This window comes from Athene noctua, chromosome 2 (genome assembly GCF_965140245.1).
Source record: "Athene noctua chromosome 2, bAthNoc1.hap1.1, whole genome shotgun sequence".
Classification (NCBI taxonomy): domain Eukaryota; kingdom Metazoa; phylum Chordata; class Aves; order Strigiformes; family Strigidae; genus Athene; species Athene noctua.
In genome coordinates, this window is record NC_134038.1 from 94036622 (window position 1) to 94056376 (window position 19755).

The 19755-nt window shown below is 36.9% G+C and overlaps 1 protein-coding gene across 2 annotated transcripts in view; it reads left to right on the top strand.

The window, feature by feature from the left end:
* Positions 1 to 19755, top strand: part of CDYL (chromodomain Y like) — a 102551-nt gene that overhangs the window by 41453 nt on the left and 41343 nt on the right. For both annotated transcript variants that reach the window (XM_074899621.1, XM_074899623.1), the window contains exon 2: positions 4661 to 5327. In XM_074899621.1, coding sequence (XP_074755722.1) covers positions 4661 to 5327 — 667 coding nt within the window. The remainder of the gene's footprint in view (positions 1 to 4660; positions 5328 to 19755) is intronic.

Here is a 19755-nt window from a genome sequence, read left to right on the forward strand (position 1 = left end):
ACCTTAGGGGTTGAAGTAAGACAGATAACACTATAGCATTGGTAACACCACTTCAAGTTCATATTTTTCGTAAGAATCCACATCACATATACAAAAACTGGTCAATGAACAAAACCATTGCTCAGTAAGTGGGAATAGTGCAGAGAGGAGAAGGATTTACTTCTACATTGCACTATTGCTCTGAACCAAACCAATATTGTAAACATAGCCTTCAGCTAACAGAACAAGGCCTTCTCCTATATTTTATAGACAACAGATAGAATATGAAGTCAGATAGATTCTATTGTGTTAACTTTAATTTAGCCTGACATGAATGTGAGGACAGAGGAACATCATGGGAATGGAAAATGGATTTTGATAAACGAGGCAGTGCTCACTGAATATTTGCAATTCTCCTTATATGTTTGTTTTGCTCATTCTGCTTTTTGTAATCCTCCAACAGCTGTACCTTTAGTTTATTCTCATCAAATCTTCTTTTAAAAGTATGATCTTTTTATATATATATGAAACATATATACATACACACAGAGTGAGTATGCCTTATAGAGTTTATGAATGTGCTCTAATTACAATGCTTTAGACTGAGAACATGCTCTTTAATTTCATCCTTGCTTTGATTGATCTGAACTGAAGATCTTTCACTGTGGATTAAGATTGCATGTCCTTTTTCTGGCCGTAGAAGAACGAAGAGGTTACTGTACCTGTCCTGCCCATAGGTGTTTGTTGTCCTCTGCTGGAAGTTGCAGTCCTCTTAGATGTGTCAGAAAATACTGCATATGTGGCTGCTCTCCAAACCAGTTATTTCAGGATGCCTATATTAGCTGAGGTATTCTTAATAACTAAACCAGGTCACTTTGACACAACTACATCAGGGAATAATTAAACAAGAAGTTGTGCTGACAGGTGGGGAGGAGCTGTTGTCTCAGAGCACAAGGATGCAGAGGAGCAGTTGCAGTGTTGCTGTTTTCACCTGGCACAGCTGTAGCCAAATGGCACTTCGGCCTGCAACCATACCTTGTTCTTGTCCATTTAAAAAAAAAGTATAAATATGGTATATTTTGTTAATGAAAGCAATTAAAATCAAAGTATCTGCTTCCTCAGGGAGAGAAAGCAAACATCAACTGATTCCCACCACACTGATGGAAAGAAGGGATATTTACTGTTTTACAGACAAGAAATCTCAGATATAATTATGGTGTGTGGGACTGTAATTTGGGCACTCCACTGTTGGATTATGCATTTGAGCAGTGCATTGTTTTTATGTCAGGTTTTCTGCAGGCTGGGTTTTTGAGTGTCATTGATCAGTACTCCAAGTGGGGAAAGTGATTATATCTCCCAGTTTATTTTAACATGCTTGCCACCCAGATAGTCTGCCTCATAACTTTGCTCACACTTGTTTTATCTTTCCTTTTTATATAATTTTCCGTTTTGATTCTTTCACAACACTTAAACTAATAATTAGCAGCAAATCCTGGCAGTATGGAACCTTTTAATTACTAAAAATAAATATTACCCTGTGGCAGAAGGCAGTAGACACTGTAGAAACAGTAGTTGACACGAACTAGTTGTCACCAGCATTTCTGGCTGATCATGGCTAAGGATGTGGTCTAGCTCTTACCCTGGTGCCTAGGGGTACTCTGCCAGTTTTTACCTCTGAAATAACTCGAGCATAAGATCAGAAAAGCACCAGCTTAGCTCCAGAGTAACAATAACAGGGGGAGAAGCAGTGCTGCCTGTGTGGATGTTACTTAGCCGTAACTGATGTGTCAGGAAGTAGGAACGTAGACATTTTTTCCCCACCCAGTCATGTTCTTGTTGGATATAAGTTGTTACTATCTTCTAACATAAGACTTTGAGATGTCTTGTGTTATACTTCATGTTCTGTGAGTGCTGTATATCAAAGTAGAAAAATGGATGACTAAGCTTTCTTTTTCAGTTGCAAAAGAGGAAAAGTACAAGATTGTGGTCTCTGTTTTTGCCATGAAATCAAGTTTAAATATGCCACTAGTTCAGGATGAATATTCCTATTCCTGTTCTATACACAAACCCTTTGTACATTGTGGATGAACTCCAGTTTCTCTTCCCAAATCTGGATAAGAAAAATGTATGTAGTTACCACCATCAAAAGTATTGAAGCAGAAAATTCCCGAGCAGTTTTTCAAGTGGTCCTAGAGGAGTTAGATTAATCAAGCTGAAGCAGTCCAAAAAGTCCCTCACTAAAGCTCTGAAGGCACATGATAAACTGGTATCACAGGTTAATTGCTATAATTTTTGTGCAGTAAATAAAATTGAAATATCTTCAAAAAGAATTAAAGGATTAGGAAAAAAGTCTCCTTTTAATCAAAAAGAGCAATGTCAAAGTAGGCTTTGTTGCTGACTTGGACCATACAGCTAAATATAACGGTTTTCTTTATGCATTTCTGTTTGCTCTATAAATCATCGGGTTGGGAATGGATTTTTGCATCTCCTGTTCTAGAGTTCATCTGTTATCTCTGCAAGGTGTCTGGTTTTTTGGATGAGAGGGATGGCTTCCTACTTGAAAAGGGCATGTCCTTAATGGGTGGCCTTTCAATATTGAAAGACGCTAGTAGAACTTTGTGCCCAGTAATCGATGCTGTTTGTTATAAAGATTTCCTGATAGAAAATAAAAATACTCTGCTAGTAGTAGAGATCTTTTTCTGAGAATCGTGTTTTTAAAATCTATTTTAGAAGGTTGAGAGAGGATAAGCAAGACTACAGTAATAACTCTTTTTTGACAATATATCAAGGTTGGTTCATGAGTTTGTTTTTTATTTTTTAATTTAACATTTCTGGCTTAATACTTGAGGGCCTTGTTAATCAGTCTCTATTAAAAAAAATTGAAGGCATATTTCTCTGTAATTACTTTCTTACTTGGGATAGCATTTGTGTTATGATGTTATTAAATACAATTTCATGGAAAAACAATAGTAAAGTTACTGGACTTAAACATGCAGCTAGAAAATGAAACTAAGAAGTGAAATAGAATAAAAATAGTTGTAATGTATTTTAACACTTTAGATGGTATTTGGACAATTCATATTGTATTACTCTACAAAAAAATGCCTTGTATGACTGAGTAACAAGCTAAAGGTGGAGTTAGTTTGTGTGTTGTTTTAGTTGGGTTTTTTAAGACCTATTCAAACAGCTGTGCAACATTCTTATGACAGGACAGCATAGTACAATACCTGCAGGGTATCACATGAAGTTGTAGGATATGTAGTTATATTGCTGCTGAGATTATAATAATAGGAATCATTTAATCTCACTGTTGAAAACCAGGCGGTACATTATGATAACATGCCATATAAAACTGAGGTGCACTCTTAAGAGAATCTGTTGTCAACAGTCATATGAATCGGTAATGAATCATATGCCATATTTTGTACACCATATATGTACACCATACATACCCATATTTTCCTTCCATCCTTCCAAGCTGTTTTGCAGATGTTCTATTTGGTTAATGCAACTCCAGTAAATGTCACTGGTCTTCAGAAGTTCTCCTAGGTACATATAATCTTAGTTTACATGCATGGTCTTTCTTCATGGGGGGCTAGGAGTTAAATAATAAGTGATAGTCCAATCTGTCTCTCCATCCTTTTTTTTTTTTTTTTTTTTTTGTTAAATAACCAAAAGGAAGCTAGAGATTGGCAAAGAAAGCTGTATTGGTCCCATAACTGAAGTGGGCTGAAGGATTTACCAGAAGGATCAGCCTGGATAGGAAAAATTAAATAAAAAGGGGAAATCCTAAGACTAGCCTTGCATTTATATCTCTTTCTGTAAAAGAATTCCCTTTCTGCAGGATTAGCATGACTGGCATGAATTTTGGTACGAGGCATGAGCCTCTGTGCTTGCAGCTGCTGCTGTCTGCCCTGTCTGCCTTACCCCAGTGCCTGAATTCCTCCAGCCTGTGGGTCCCACGTGCAGTTGTAGCATGTGCATGCTCAATACTTGTGACATAAATATCATCTCTATTTGCAGATAAGTGAGGCATGGTAATTTGTTCAAGTATGTGTATCAACAACTCTGGCCAAAACAGGTTCTCTGTTTTCACAAGAAGAACAGCCTCTTAAAAAAAAAAAAAGGCAGCTTCTCTATTTGACCCAATTTCTGAGCTGTACCATACTGTCCCTGGTAGCTAAAAGATAGCTCACTGTAAGTAAGAGGTTCTTGCATATGCTTTATGCTAAACAAGCAAATTACTCAAACAATATTAAGTTGATAAGTTTTGCAAGGTAAACATACTGTGTTTATACAGCATATTTAAATATGTTCTCTATTTTCAGAGAGGGAAATCCTATCCATGTTGTAGTTGGTGTCAAAACTTTGCTAGGGCCAGTGCTGATTGTCAGCTGTAATGTCTTATATTCAGATACTTGTGTATGCAAAATACTTACTGAAGAACAATTTTGATCTTTTAGAAAATCTTTTATGAGATGGAGGTATCAATTTGAAATTTAAAGAGAAGATTTTCTAGCCGGCAGCAAAAGACTGTAAACCATAGAGCTACAATACAGAATTACTAAACTGCAAGAGTGTTTTAAAATCCTACCTACACTTAATAAATTATTTGCATGTGCATTGCTCACTTGAGCTGTATATCTGCCCATTTCTAATGTTTAATTTTCCTTTTTAACAGGTAGAGAGAATTGTTGACAAGAGGAAAAACAAGAAGGGAAAAACAGAGTATTTGGTGCGATGGAAAGGATACGACAGTGAAGATGATACCTGGGAGCCAGAACAGCACCTTGTAAATTGTGAGGAATATATACATGAATTTAACAGACGCCACAATGAAAAGCAGAAAGAAAGCACATTAACGAGGACAAACAGGACCTCTCCAAATAATGCCAGAAAACAAATTTCTAGATCTACCAATAGTTCTTTTTCAAAGACATCTACTAAATCTTTAGTTATGGGTAAAGACCACGAATCAAAAAATAATCAACTCTTTTCTGCCACCCAGAAGTTCCGGAAAAACAATTCACCATCTCTTTCTGGAAGGAAAAATATGGACCTTGCAAAATCAGGTATTAAAATCCTAGTGCCCAAAAGTCCAATTAAGAGCCGGACAACAGTTGATGGCTTCCAGAATGAAAGCCCAGATAAAATGGACCATATAGAGCAGGATCAAGAAGACTCTGTAGCACCAGAAGTAGCAGCAGAAAAACCAGTGGGAGCTTTATTAGGACCTGGTGCAGAGCGTGCTAGGATGGGGAGCCGACCAAGGATACATCCATTAGTGCCACAATTGCCAGTGCCAGTAACAGCCACCATTGCATCAGCATTAACAATTAATGGAAAAGGTAAGTGTACGAGTTGGTCATTTTCGTGTAGATTTTTTTTATTTGATCTTTTTTGCCGTTCAGATGCAAACAAATTGCTTACTCTTATTTCAGTTGTGTTAAGTCTAGAGAACTTCACAACTTTATTTTGCATAACTGTATGACTACAAAGCCATTTTGAATTTTGCCAGCTTTAGCTTTCTTTGCAGAGATTCATTGGTATTTGTGTTTTCAGAATCACCACAAGATACATCTGTGTTTGCCTTGATATTGTGTGGTACACATATTCAGTGTACCATTTCCAGAGATTACATCATTGCTTTAAGTTTATTTAAGTCAAATTTGGTATGAATATTAGAAACATAAACTATGGGAATAGATAAATGATGTGAGATGGGATTCTTCATAGCCGCTTATGTATCTATTTTGTCATAAATATTGCCTGGAAAAAAAACTGAGTGATGTTGCTTAAAAAAATGAGGTTGATAAGTTTTGTTTCAGTGAGAATTTGAGCCAGTTGTGGAGATACATACGCCTTCTGCCTTGATTCAATTATGTCTTCATTATATTTTATCAATATTTTGTCGTTTATACCTAATTTGATATTGAGACCTGATTTAGGTTTGATGCCTGGCTTGCTAATATCTCAGTAGATGACAGTTTATTCAACTTGTACTGAAAAAATTTGTGATACCAAAGAAAGCCAAGCTGCTTGTGTTCCCTACCCACCTGAGACTGTCGTTTAAGAATTCATGGTCCTTTTCTTTGTGCCCCAAACCTTTGTTCTTCCTTGACAGACCCAGATTGTTGTGTAATCACAGGTGTTCTTGTTGGCATGCTTTTAGGACTGAATTTAAGTGTAATACTGTGTCCTCAAAATGTAGTGGGTAAAATCTGCAGGTATGCTATTGATGACGGCTTCCTGGAAAAATTGCTTGAAAACCATGGACCAGGCCTGCCAAAAAACCCTCTTAGACACAAACTATACAGGCAAAGAAATGTGGTGAAGACTTTGGGAGAGTTTGTTTGGTGCCTCGCTGTTGCTTGCAATCAGATTTTCTGGAGGGAAAAAAAAGCTGCAGTGGGAGAGGTTGAAAAGCAGTGGACAAGGGAGGAGTGTGCTTCTGGAGCTGCCGTGTCAGGTCATGGACCAACCTATTTCGCTGCAGATGAACTAGGTAACCATGGTAATGCACACAAGATGCCAGGAATATCTTTTTCTTTGCATGGACTAAAGAAGGAATGTAAATCTCAGAGGATGTAAACAAAGCTGGAGGGGAAAAGGCAAGAGATGCCAGTATGTGAGGTTTTTCTGGAGTAGGTGAGGTAGAGGAGTGTGTTCGTGCATGTGATGGTTTTGTAATAATTGATATGTGTTTTGGAGTATGGTCATGTTCCTAGTGAAGTGATTGATAAGCACTGCCTTTGGTGTGCTGGTTTTTTGCCTCGTGCCACTCAAGGAAAAAAAAATTAGGACACAAAGGCCCTTCTTGGGTAGATCAGTAGCCACAGATGAATAAGTCATTCCCACCAACCTTTCGCTCTGCTAATAGCAGTACAGCGAGGGCCCAGTTACAGGGCATCAAGTGGACATGGAAAGACCCACAAAGGAGCGGTAGTGACACATAAAATATTAGATGAGATGCATTTATCCGTTTCACTGAGATGCTACAATTCCCTCAACTGCCACCACCTCATTCAGCTGCTCTTGGGCATTTGTCTGGGCAGCTAACAGTGAAAACTATCAACTGACCCTAGGATGGCAATAAAGGACTTTTTCTCACACTTAGGTTTTCATGAGACCTTAATGTGTAGATCAAAAAAATGAGAGCCAAGGAGATAGTCATAATATGTTCTGTTTGCTCCTGGAGGGATATTAGTTCAAGTGCATTAACTGAGGCATTCCTTTTCTGTCCTAACACACCATGGCCAATCTCCAAAGTGAGCTGTACAGTGTGCTGGGAAATGGGTGCTAAATAGCCAGATTTATTATGACTTTGCAGGCAGTTATGTTCATCTGCATTTTGGGGGTAACATCCAAATCATGCAGTAATTCTCTGGTTACAGAACTGGGAAACCAAATTACAAAAGAAAAATACTTTGAATTTATATCTGACATCAGTCTCTTTTCCTGGTCTTTTTAGGATTTCTTGGACAGATATCTTTCTCATGGAAGGCCAGGCTCCAACTCAGCCATTGTGCATGGCCAGAGTGGACCTTTACTTAGAGAGAAGCCAAGACAGGCAGCCCTGTCTCCTAGAGCTAGCTTGGCCTTGGAGCTTCCTGAGCTGACACATTCTCAGTCTCTTCATTAAAGCTGCACTCTTCTCCTTGCTGTTTTTATTTTTAGCTTCACACTGCTATTCATTAAAAATGTAGTAAATCAATGCTTTCCTCCCTCCCCTGCATGGGGCTGTCACAGTTCAGGATCCCATTTCTCTTCTTACTCAGGACATTTCTTCTGTCTTAAATGAACACCTCATCACATTTTCAACACCACCTCAGAATCATACATCATGAGAGGTATTCGTTGCACAGAAATGCCATCAAATTCATACCCTCATCTTCATGTGCACCAGATCTGACATATTAATAATACAGATGATAGATCTGGCATTTGGAGCACTCTTCCTAAACTTCCCACCTCCTCCGCACACATACACCTTCTGTTAATTTTAAGAGTTCCTACTTCCACATGGAGGATGCTGTCAGGAAGACAAAAGCATGTTTTGAAAAATAATCTTTTACTTGAGCTTAGGAATTTTTTATCAAAACATTCATTGGAAGAACCCAGTGAGTCAAAACAGAAATCACTAATTGGAAAGCATAATTTTGAAAGATTCTAGAAAAATACATATTACACATCTAAATCAGATTTAATTAAAAATGCTGTCAAGATTTTTTTTGTTTTTTAAAAAGTAATATTGGAAAAATTATTTTATAATTTCAATAAGAGCAGTGTTTCCAATTTTGAGATTATTGGTATGACTGTTTTTGAACAAGTGATTCCTGCTGATTTTCTTTTTTAGTCCTAGTTAAGGATGGTGAAACTCTTCAGTGTTTTGTCTATTATTTGTTTGTTTTCCCCAGGCTTTTTTTTTTTTTTTGTCACTTGTAATAAAATTACAAACCAGTAAAGAAAACCTGTATGTATAGAAAAATCCCATGACTGAAATTGCTAGGAAATATTAGTAGTATTGTAGCACCTAGAGTCTTGCTTTTCATGAGACAAACTGCCATGATGCAGTTCTTGTTCCAGAGTTCCTATGGTCTCAAGAAAAAGCAACTAGCAAATATTTATACAAATATGTAGGGGTACCAGGGGAGTAAAATAACAGTAATGTTCGCTCTGGAGTTTGGTGGTTTCAGACACTAAAATCTAGCTGCTATCCAGAGTATATTTTTTTTAAACAAAGAAAACAATTGTATTGAATGTTCACATTTTAAAGGCTTGGCCTTGTAAACAGTCAATTGGAGTAATATGCTACATATGAGAAGGGTGATATATGGAAGAAGTGTGAATATGTCACTGAATGAATGCTGCTGTGGTTCTGGCTTTTTGAAATATGTGGTGACCATCAGCTGTTACTAAAAGTTAATAGAAGCAATTCTGAAATGGATTAATGAAATGGAAAAACACCACCAAAGAACTGAATTGTGGAAAATATGCTAATAGCACTTACAAGCAATGCATATTACTCAAAACTAGGTAAGACATAAAGTGGCCTCATGTCTAACGGTAAGTTCTGATACCTTTAAAGTTTTTAAAATCTTCCTTCATCAAAATAGAATTAAAAGAAAACCTTTGAAATTTTATTGCAAATGTTTTAGACATAGTACACTCAAGACTAGAGAGCTGTTTGGCAATTTTAGAAAGGACTAAGACTGAATTTGATTGTTCACCTTCTTCAAAACTTGACCATAAACCATGTGAATACCACTGTTTGGCAGATTTTGGTTTTTTTCTGGGTCACCCTATAGTTGCTACAGTTTTTACTCAGATAATGTCCAACATGTGGATGTAATTGAGAAAAAATGCCACAAGAAGGGAGATTTGGGACAGAAAGGCATGCAAAGCTCAAAGTATAAAATGAGCAAGAAAAGCATGTCTAGCTGCATATATTGTTATAATTAGAATAAGGCTGGCTGGTGTATGGGAAGAGAAGAAATACAAAAAATGCAGTGAATTACATCACTTGTTAGGCAGACAAGCACCACCAGTGTGCACAGTGGCATTAGCATCTCCCTCCTTGCACGTATTAGTTCAGATGAATAACTTGCAGGAGCAGCAGGCTCTGCTTTGTATTTGACAACACAAAGATGATTGCACTGTATCACCCTACAAGGAGCAAGGGTGTCTGCTGATTTTTCAGTTGGATAATGGTGCTGTTTTTATCTCAAAACAATAGTATTAGCGCCAAAAGAAAAGCCAGACATCAGAAAAAAATGACTGAACTTAAGGTCTCTTTGTTACCTGTTCTCTCCCTTACTCAAAGCAGTTTAAGGGATTAAAAACCACAGATTCGGAAAACCAAAAAATCCACTCTAAAACTCAAGGAAAATAATGTCTGTTGTTTGGTGAAGTGTCTGATAGCTTTAGTCTCAACAGGAACCAAGCAAGTGTAAATGTGCTTCTGGAGGCAACTGGAACCAGGGAGAAACGAACATTTTCAACACAATACCAAGACAAGCTGAAAAGTGTTCAGCTGCTCCCTGTTCTTTAGGGAGAGTTCCCTCCAAAATTCTCCATTACTTTCTTCCCTCTCCCTATGTGTGCCTGGATGTTGGGCTTTACATCCACTGTCACCAGCATAACTCATTAGGCTGTCCTCAAGCATCCTATGGGAAGAACATAGCATTGACAAAGGTGTGTTGGGTGTGAACCACAGTAATTGTCCAGGTAGACCACAAGCTATGCACATAACCCTGTCAAAAAGCAAAATTAAGAGGAGAGTTGCCAAAGTTCATTGCTGTGTGAATTAGAGTGGACAGTACAACTAAAGGAAAGTTGGGATGATGTGTTACAGTTTTTCAGATTTCGTTTTTACCACCCTGGAAGGACAGAAGCAGCTTTGAGCTGTTCTCTTGGTTTTGTTTTGGTTAAACAGTAAAATGTTATTCCAGAAAAAGCCCTAAGACAGGAACTTCCTTTTTCAGTGTATTTGTATATTGCACTTGGATGGTGGCTTGATCTCTGAGTGATCTGGAAAGCAACCAAGTATTTTATTAGTGCAAGCAGAAGCCTATGACATGGGTTAAAGTCCTTTGTAAAGCCGGACTAACTTCTGAAATTACCTGTTAAACTTCTTGGCTAAATGCTGCAGCGTGTAGTTTTTTATCTTCTATGCTATATGTATTTAGCAAATTAGTAAGAGTAAAAACTTCCCTTATGCACTGTATTGCAACCTTTTAACCTACCATCAAAATTTCCATCTAATACTAAGTCACTTTCAAGTTCTTTAGCTTCTTTACTCTAACATTCTGAATTGTTGCCAATTTCTTGGTTATCTGTATTTTCTGGCTTAATATAAATGTCAAAGTGTTAAGTAATACAGTAGACTGGATGGCCTGTATTATGTGGAAAATTGATCTGCTATTCTGTACGGTTTTGGTTTCTGTATGTCTCACCACCCCCCAACCCCATTGCTTGTGCAGTTTCTGGTAACATAATATTCTTAATTTGTGGTGTTCCAGGATTGAGAACTTGTGAAAATCTTTCATCTTCAGGGCCATATTGGTTTATGTCCATAGATTATCATAATAACAAATTCGGATTTAAGTGCAGGGTTTGCTTGAATTTCAAAGCTGTTTTCCTGAGAACATAAGGCACGAGTGACTGGTTTCTTCCTTTTTCTGCCTTCTGCTGTCCTCCACTACTTAGAACAGAGATGCCTCAGTTGGATGGTATGTTGGAGTAGACTTCTGATACAGCTAAACTGGTGTAAAAGGTAGCTACTGTGAAAAGAGTGGTCCCATTCCTTTCCCCCGCTTCCATAATCCCAGGTTATAAGATGGCCTAATCAACTAATTCTTAAGGGATGGGTTTATTTTTATCAGCCTTCTGAAAGTGACAGCAAGGGAGAGAGACATGATTTTTCCTTGGTGTAGTTCTGTCCCTGAAAAATCTTTAATAGAAATGATGCATAAAATGTGGTTTTTTTTTTTTTTTTAAAAAAAAAAGGGGGGGGACAGGGAGAAATACTCAGTTTGGACATAAAATTTTCAACCTAAGTTAAAAGAAAAACTCCTATTTTCACCAAAACTGGTATTACACTTGCAGGCCCACTGGCGAACATAAAGCTCTTAGATGTGCAGTTCTTGTGACATTGCATCAGTTTACACAGACTGAGTATCTGGAGTCTAAATCTCTCTTGACTACTCAGATAGGGTCAATAATGATCAGCCATTACGTCCTCCTACAGTACTTGTACCAACATGAGACACAAGTAATTTCTGAGGATGTATCTGCTGTGTTAAAACTTAGGAAAGATGAAGCGAAGCCTCTATTTTCAAGACTTGCTTTCAACCTATTTTGCATATGTCTACACAAAGAAATTGTGTTGAAGATCAGATTGATCAGAAGTGTTGAGCTAGAACTTTTTTTTTTCTTCCACCATTGTCAAAATTGTAGAACTTCAGAACAGCTTTTGATAATACAGCAGAAATGTGAAGCACAACTGGAAATACTCATGTGGTACCTTTTGCAGTTGTTCCTGAAAGCGTAACTTTGTCTCTTGCTGTTTCAGTTTTTTAAAAAACTGCATCTCCCATCTCTGCTAAGGCTATGAGGTGGATGGAATGCATGCTCGCTAAGGAAACTGTAATTCTGAATCTGTTTTCTTGAAAAGAATGCTATCTTAATAGGTTGATACAAAAATCAATAAAAAACCAGACCAAAACAATTGTAATATGGTTCAGGGAAGGTTTGCTCGGATCACGTTATCTACTTAAAATAAAAAGTCAACAAAACATCCTCCGAGGGACACTGTTACAGATAGGATAAAATATGGACTTAGTGAACAAAATACTTAAGGTTTTTTCTATCAATGCTTGTGAAAGAGAAAATTGTTAGATTCAAGGAGATGCAGAACTGAGATTTAAAATTTTTTTTAAAGCTAGATGCTTGGATAACAGCTGGAGACATCTTTTCATTTCACAGGTGATTGCAAAAATATAGTTTTTATGTTGAGAACTAATGAAATAGTCAGATCCTCTATTGCCCCGGGATAGCTGTACTTCCTACCCAGCCAGAGAAGTTGCAGTACTCCAACTGGCATAACCATGATCCAGAACTGCTGCTGTGAGTTATTGATTATAATAACACAGCAAACTACTATTATTTAAAAGAAAATAAATACAGAAGCCATGCATTTGTGATACTGCATGCATTTTTTCAAATTAAAAAAAAATCTAAATTATGTGCTGTACAAATCACATTGTAAATGTATTTAAGAACGCACAGTAAAATGGTAATTTGTGATCTAATGCAAACAGTTCATTCTGCTCTAACTTTTAATTTTGCAATCTTGGAGTGCATAAAGCTTTTTTATTAAGTATTTTTAATTTAAAATGCTTTAAAGTTTGTTATATTTTTAGATGCCTTTAAGAAACAAAGGCAAATCATAAACACTAATGCTTTGAACTAGACTGTTCTATATTTGAACACATCTGAAAAATGGGAGGTTCTGGGATTTAATCTGGAAGAAGAGTAGGAAAGAGAGCATCTTAGTACTGTATTGAGAGTTCTTTGAACATCTCAGTGAAAGATGGATAAAGAAGTACAGATTGTCATTTATTTTCTTTGAAAATATTCCTTGAAGGAGGCAACTAAAGGAACGTAAGTTGTGCTTCAAAAGGCTGCTAAGAAACTGGCTGGGAAGATGGAAAACAGTAGGCTTAATGGTTCACTGTAGTTGTGTCAGAAGGTTAACAGTAGGTTGTCACAAGGTTCTGTAATAGGATCTGGGCTTATTTATATTTATTAGTGATCTTAAAAAAAAAAATACAGCAAGCAACAAAGGTACAAAACTTGCAGAGAAACAGTTATTTGTTCCTTAAGATATAAGAAAGTAGAAACTTCAGAGGGACATGTAAAGTGAGAGGCTAAGCAAAGTGATGAACATCAGGAAGACAACTTGAACTATCACTTTCCTTGCTGGCTCCTAAACAGAGTTTTTAGCCTGGGATGCAGATAGGAATACCTAAACACTGCTAAGGGCAACTCCAAGAAGACTTGGTCTAACATTGGACTGAAGAAGTTTTCAAGGTTTCTGTCACACATGTTTGTCATCATTCTGCAATCAAGTTTGGTGCATAATGAATCTGTAGATAAGGTGTTGGCTGGCACAGTGTCTTCCATGCCTTAGCAGTGCTGTCCCTCAGATTTCACATTGGATTGCTACATTGTTTTTAAGAAAGGCTAGAATGAGAGGGACTGGAGAAACTGGCTGCCTGCCTTCTCAGACTCGTTCCATGTGAGAGGTGTCCAAGTGGACTTCCAGTGTATACACAGTTCCAGAATTTAGGTCAAGCCATTGATGAAAGCTGTAACAACAGGAACAAAGAGGATATAAAATAATGATGTATTAAAAAAAAAATCATGTATCCGATGGGAATACTTAAAAGACTTTAGAGAAGAAACAAGTTATAGACACAATGAAATAATGACTGATGTAGTTAGAAATTTATATTCTGGAGTTGAATGAATAAGACAAGGGGAAATGTAAAGAAAACAAAGGGTGTCAAACTCAAACCAGAAAGATAATAGCTTTTGATATAGCTTCCATTTAGTCCTGAGAACTGTTTGCTAAAACATATTTGAGTCCAAGATATAAAGAGATAATGACCATTTAAAAGAACTGAGGGCATTTGTAAGGATAATGGGAATAAACTGTATCTATAGGAATGGTATAATTTTTACAAAGAATGTAAGTTCCCTTGCTTTAGAAGTAAGGGCAATTGTCATTCAGGGATTTTTATACTTCTTTCTGCAGTGTTAGCCATTATTATTTATGGAATAATTCACTCAACTATTATTTATGGAATTACTTTTATACTGTGCAGACAGACTTGAACCCTTGCACTGTTAGGATATCAGCATTAGGCATTGGAAAAGCTAAGTAGGTTGAACTCTGGTCTGGTTCCTGCTGAGGTCCTTACTTTGAAGCACCTTTCTCTACTCTAGATCCATATATGACATCTGTTAAAAAATGCTTAGAGAACTGTATAAAACAATTTAAAAAAACCAAAACAACCCACAACAAAAACTTGAGATGCTTTTAAGTAAAGAATACTGATTTTTTTCATTCATACTTTTTGTTTTGAGATAGTCAGCTTAAAAACCCTTCCACTGTAAATAGATTTGTTATGTTGCGTTCTCCCTTCATCCTTTGGTTTTCTGGACAGCTTTCAAACTCAGTGGGCACTTCTGAGAAGTACAGGAATTAGTTGAAACCAACTGTAAATACAAAGCTAATTCTCATTTTACCAGGCATAAGAAACTTATTGACAGATAACTTAATGTTTTTCAGCATATGGTATCAATAGCATATCAATATCCTGCTAGGGCTTCTCTTAAAGTTGATGATTATGATAATACATATTTGTGGCAGTGCAGGGTGGCACCTTTTCATTGAGGAATTCAAAGATAGGTTTTCTTCTTATATTAGTACAAGCAGGAAAGCTTAACATGGTAATGATATTTCAAACAATTTACTGTGTGTTTAGTGATTTATTTTTTTTCTTTCTGGAAACAAAAGATGACATGTTATTCTTGGTTCTTTAGAATACCATCTATTTTTACTTTCTGTGCATATGTAGGCAATTAGCTTGAAAACCTGTTTTAAATATTTAAAGGTTTATACAAAACACAAGTTACATTTTTGATTACTATTACTAAAAGCTAGTGATACACTTTTTCTTGGATCTTTGCTTTTCATATTGAGAATGCTTTTTATTCTGTTAGCTTTATTGGGTCCTGTATAGTCAGTTAAGTTGGGGTGGGTGTTTTTAGAAATGACAGTTCTGAGCACAAACAATGGAGCAGCAAAAAACCCTTTTTAAATCTGTGAGAGGGAGAAAAAAAATTTAGACATATTGCTTATCTCATGTCCTTGTAGGAAGTGGAAAGTTCTCCATTTTAAAAAAGGTAATAAATTAAAAAATGATCTTATCATTAGTAAAAAAATACGTATTTTGTAATAACTATACAGTGAGAGAATGGATTTTCTCAAATGATCATGTAGTATAAGACAGTAAATAGAGTGTCTGCCCAAACTGTGTGTCAGGATTCAGGACCTATTCTGGAATAAGTACTCTGAAATAAGGATTTTTCTGAACTTCATTTAGTTCTACTTGATGTTTCTGCTTTTAAGAATCAGGAAATGTTTATTTCAAAGGTTTTCTTTTTGTTTCTAGAATGTTAGAACCAACAACCCTTTAGATGCTGTAAAGTAACAAGTGTATTATGCTTAATCAGCTTTGAAAGCAATGGGTAAAATACAAGTATGAGTGCCTTTAAGACACATGACAAGTCAATGGTATGCCTTTTTTTCCAATTGACAGTTTAGATACTTACTGTGTTTATTTACCTAATGGGGAAGTGCTAGATGCTTTGCATTTTTGGAAATCAGATTCCGTTTGATTTGCATTTCCAAATACAGTTGTAGCCAGCTAACACTAAAAGTTGAGCTCTAAGTAATATAAGCCAAAACAATGTATCCCTTACTGCTCTTTATTTTTTGGCTTGCTGTGAAACTTTGAATAAAATGAACTTGTTGCAATAGCATGTTAAGATATTTTGCTCTTAAGTCCTTTCTTTTCTAGTTTTAAGTTTTACACTGTGCCACCTGGCACAGTGGTCATCCTAAGAAACAATTTTTCCTCTTGTTATATCTTGTCATAGTTAAGGCTTCCTTGTTACAGTTTTGTTGGCATAGACCAGTTTGAAATGTCATCTTACAATTGAATCAGATATATTAGTAGACTAGTGGCTGATGCATGAAATGTTAAGGAGCACTCCATGCTCTATTAAATGTTTTCTGCGTATCAATAATACAAATTTTTCAAATAATTTAAAATAACACTTTAAAAAAAAAAGAATAATTGCAGTTGTGTGAGCTTTCTTTTTGAAAAGATGGTGAATTCTTACAAGAGTTGCAACTATTACATCTCTCTTTAAAATTATTTTGTTTTCTATTTTCAAATGCCTTGTATGAAATCTGATACCAAATTAATTTATATCATATTTGTTCTAAATTATGTCAGGTGAAATTTAGGCCCCAGTAAAAGTAATAGATCTCTAGATTCTTTTTAGTTAAACTATAACATGAATAAATTATTACTGCACTGTTGTGTATTCTAAATTGCAAACCTAGTAGGGTAATACAATACAAATAGGGCATATATGTGCATATGTTCAGGTTAAAAAGGGTGGGAGGTAATACTAAATTTATTTCAGGACAAAACTGTATAAAAGTCACTCAGTAGGTCTGTAGTTGACCTGGCATTAACATCTCTATACTTTAGCTGTAATTTTGTCTAATGTTTTAATATTTAGCCAGCACAAGAATTAGCTATGCTATAATCTTCTAACAACTTAGTTAAACTCGATCACATCTCAAAATGTTTGTCTTTTTTGTGTTGATTATTTTTAAATATATATTTTTAATATACTTAAATATTAGCCTGCCTTCCTACTATAAGTACTTCTGATGTTCTTTGGATAGGCCTCATTCTTTGAAGGCTGCAAAAAGAAAAATCTATTATACTGAGGCAATTTTTGATGGGTTTTAATTACAGTTTGGCTATGTATTTCTAAAGCACTTTTCCTACCTCCCTACCCTCCCTGCAGTTGTATGTGCTTATTGGTTTCTCTTCTCCCTGGCTGAGCCTGGCCATGACCCCAGCACCCTTGCTAAAGGCACTGTACACCCCTACACACCTGCTCAGGGACAAGGGATCTGCACAGGAGTGCGTTTGGCAGTGCTGTTAGGGAAGTCCCTTGAGGAGACTGTTGGTGCCTTTGGATGAAAATTGAGATACTCCAGCATCCCTGGCAACCCTCAGCAGTTGAAGAGGATTGCTGTTGGGTGTAGAGTGGTATTTATGTGATAGTTATGTGCTTTTACAGACCTTGTTTATAGGTCGATATGTTCCTTGGTATATGTCCAGTTTTCACAGATACTCTTGTAATTCTGCTCTAGTTGTACTGTGGCTTCACTCAGAAGGAGTAAAAACTTCTTGTAGGGGGTGAAGTTAGGTAGCTAAATTGGTTTGGTGTTCAGTTTTTTACATTTAGTTGTCTTGCAGAAATTGCTATGAGATCCTAGAATTGCTCTGTCCAATGTTGTACCCCAAGTCAGTCTCATTTATATTAGTTAGATACTGTGGAATGACTGTTTTGATCAAATCAACAAATTAAATACAGTACCATTGCAGTGAAAGTTGGTAATGCATAGGCATTTAGTTGATTGGTTTAGAATGAATTCATATATTTCAAAAGTGTGGTGTAACAAGCTGAAGATTTATGAAGAAAAAATATACAATTTGAACTTGTTCACAGTATATCTACTTTTGTGGAAAAATCTTATCTAGATGTAGTTAGGGTAAAGCCCATCAGAGCAAGGGGTGAGAATGGGAGTGTGCTCTGTTCTTCTCTTAAGGGGGAAAGTAAACAAGGCCTTCCTCCACTTCTGAATTTTCATAGCCGTGGTCAATTGTAAGCTCCTCAGTTTGCACAGGGATACCAACTAGCTTTTATTCTCATCAGGGAGCAACTAAAAGACTAATGCTAAAAAGCTACTATCTTCATTTCAGTATCTCTCAGACATAGTAGGTAAGGGGGTAAAGGAGTAAAAGATTTTAAAAAATCTTAGTATCTCATGAGATGCACATTCAGGGTTTGGGGGGTTTTATGAAAAAGGTAAGATAGGTGCAGACAGGTCTGAATAGTTCTTACTAGCTAGTTTGCCAGGTTTTCACCTGGTGTTGAGCTCCTAGATGGCTGGATTTCCATAGGGTTTGTTGTGGCTGAGCCAAAGGAAGGAGGGAGATTGAAGCTTGGCAGCTCCTTCATATGGAGCTATTAGAACACAGGTTTCTCAGTCGTTGTCTCAGCTATACATACCCAAAAGGAGAGAGAGAACACAAAATCAGACTGCAGTGCAACAGGAAAAACTACACAAACATGAAAAATTGAGGTTTCAACTTTACTCAGCAACCTCCAATGATATTTGCATACCTGTTAAGTCTTTTCAGCATTCTGGATGTAGCAGAGAGGGGAAAAGTAGTGACACAGGCTTATCTTCTCAAGGGCACTTGAGTTAGGCAAAATAATCCAAATATTATAATAATACCCAGACTCTTCTACAAATAAGAATTACATGTTTAAACAAAACCTAAGTTTTGCCTTTTTACTCTTACCCATGTTCAGGCACAACAAAATAAAGTGAGTGTAAGTCACTGGTAAGAAATGTAGTATTCACACTAAAACATTTATATTTACCCAATTCATCTTTATAAATAAGAGAAAGAGGATATCAAAATTTCTTACTGATATAACTGATTTTGTATACTTCTGTTATTCTTGATCATGAGAACTTTGAGTAAAAGTGTCCTTGAGATGCAGTTAACTTGGCAAAAGATAAATTTCTTTTTGCTTCCAGATAAATTTCCTTTTGCACAGAGTAGTTGATCCTAACAGGCAGGTTGTGGGTGGAGCTGTGCCAGAAGCTCCATCTTTGGAGTCTGCTGCCCTTTCGCAAAGGAGATGGAGAACCATTTAAACTGCAAGTGCAGTCCAAGTCCTGAAGCCCTTCCCTGCCCCTGCATCCAGGGGATCCAGGCTTGCAGCTCCTGCAGCTAGCTGCCGCAGCAGCTGACCCATCCCTCTTGCAGCAGCTGTGTGCCCTGCCTGGTAGCAGCAGCAATCCCAGGCCTGTCCCCTGTCGAGCAATGGTTTAGCAGTCCTGGGATGCCGTGCAGCTGATGGAGGAAATGGAAGGCAGGGCTGTTTGTATGGGAGAGGGAGAGGAGGGGGAAGGACCTCCTCACACAGAGCGGAAGGTGATGCTCTTGGGTGGGCATGCAAGGGGAAGCATTGAAAAGAATCTGGAATTAGTAGTAGGAAGGGAAAAGGACCTTAAAAGTTGGATAATGACTGCTGAATTTTGACCACACTGGTACAGTGCATAACAAATTCCTTGAGTTTAGTACTAGCATTCTTTCATCATGCTCTTATTTAAAAATAAAACCAGTAAATTGTTGGAAAATATTAGGACCATCCACATTCTTCATTCAGAAAATCCTAAAATCACTTTAGTTTGTGGGAGTTCCTTAAGTTTTAATTATGTGTTTGTCCTGTTTTAACGCCAGCCATCAAATAAGCACCACGCAACCGTTCACTCACTCCCCCCACAAACAAGATGAGGGAGAGAATCAGATGAATAAA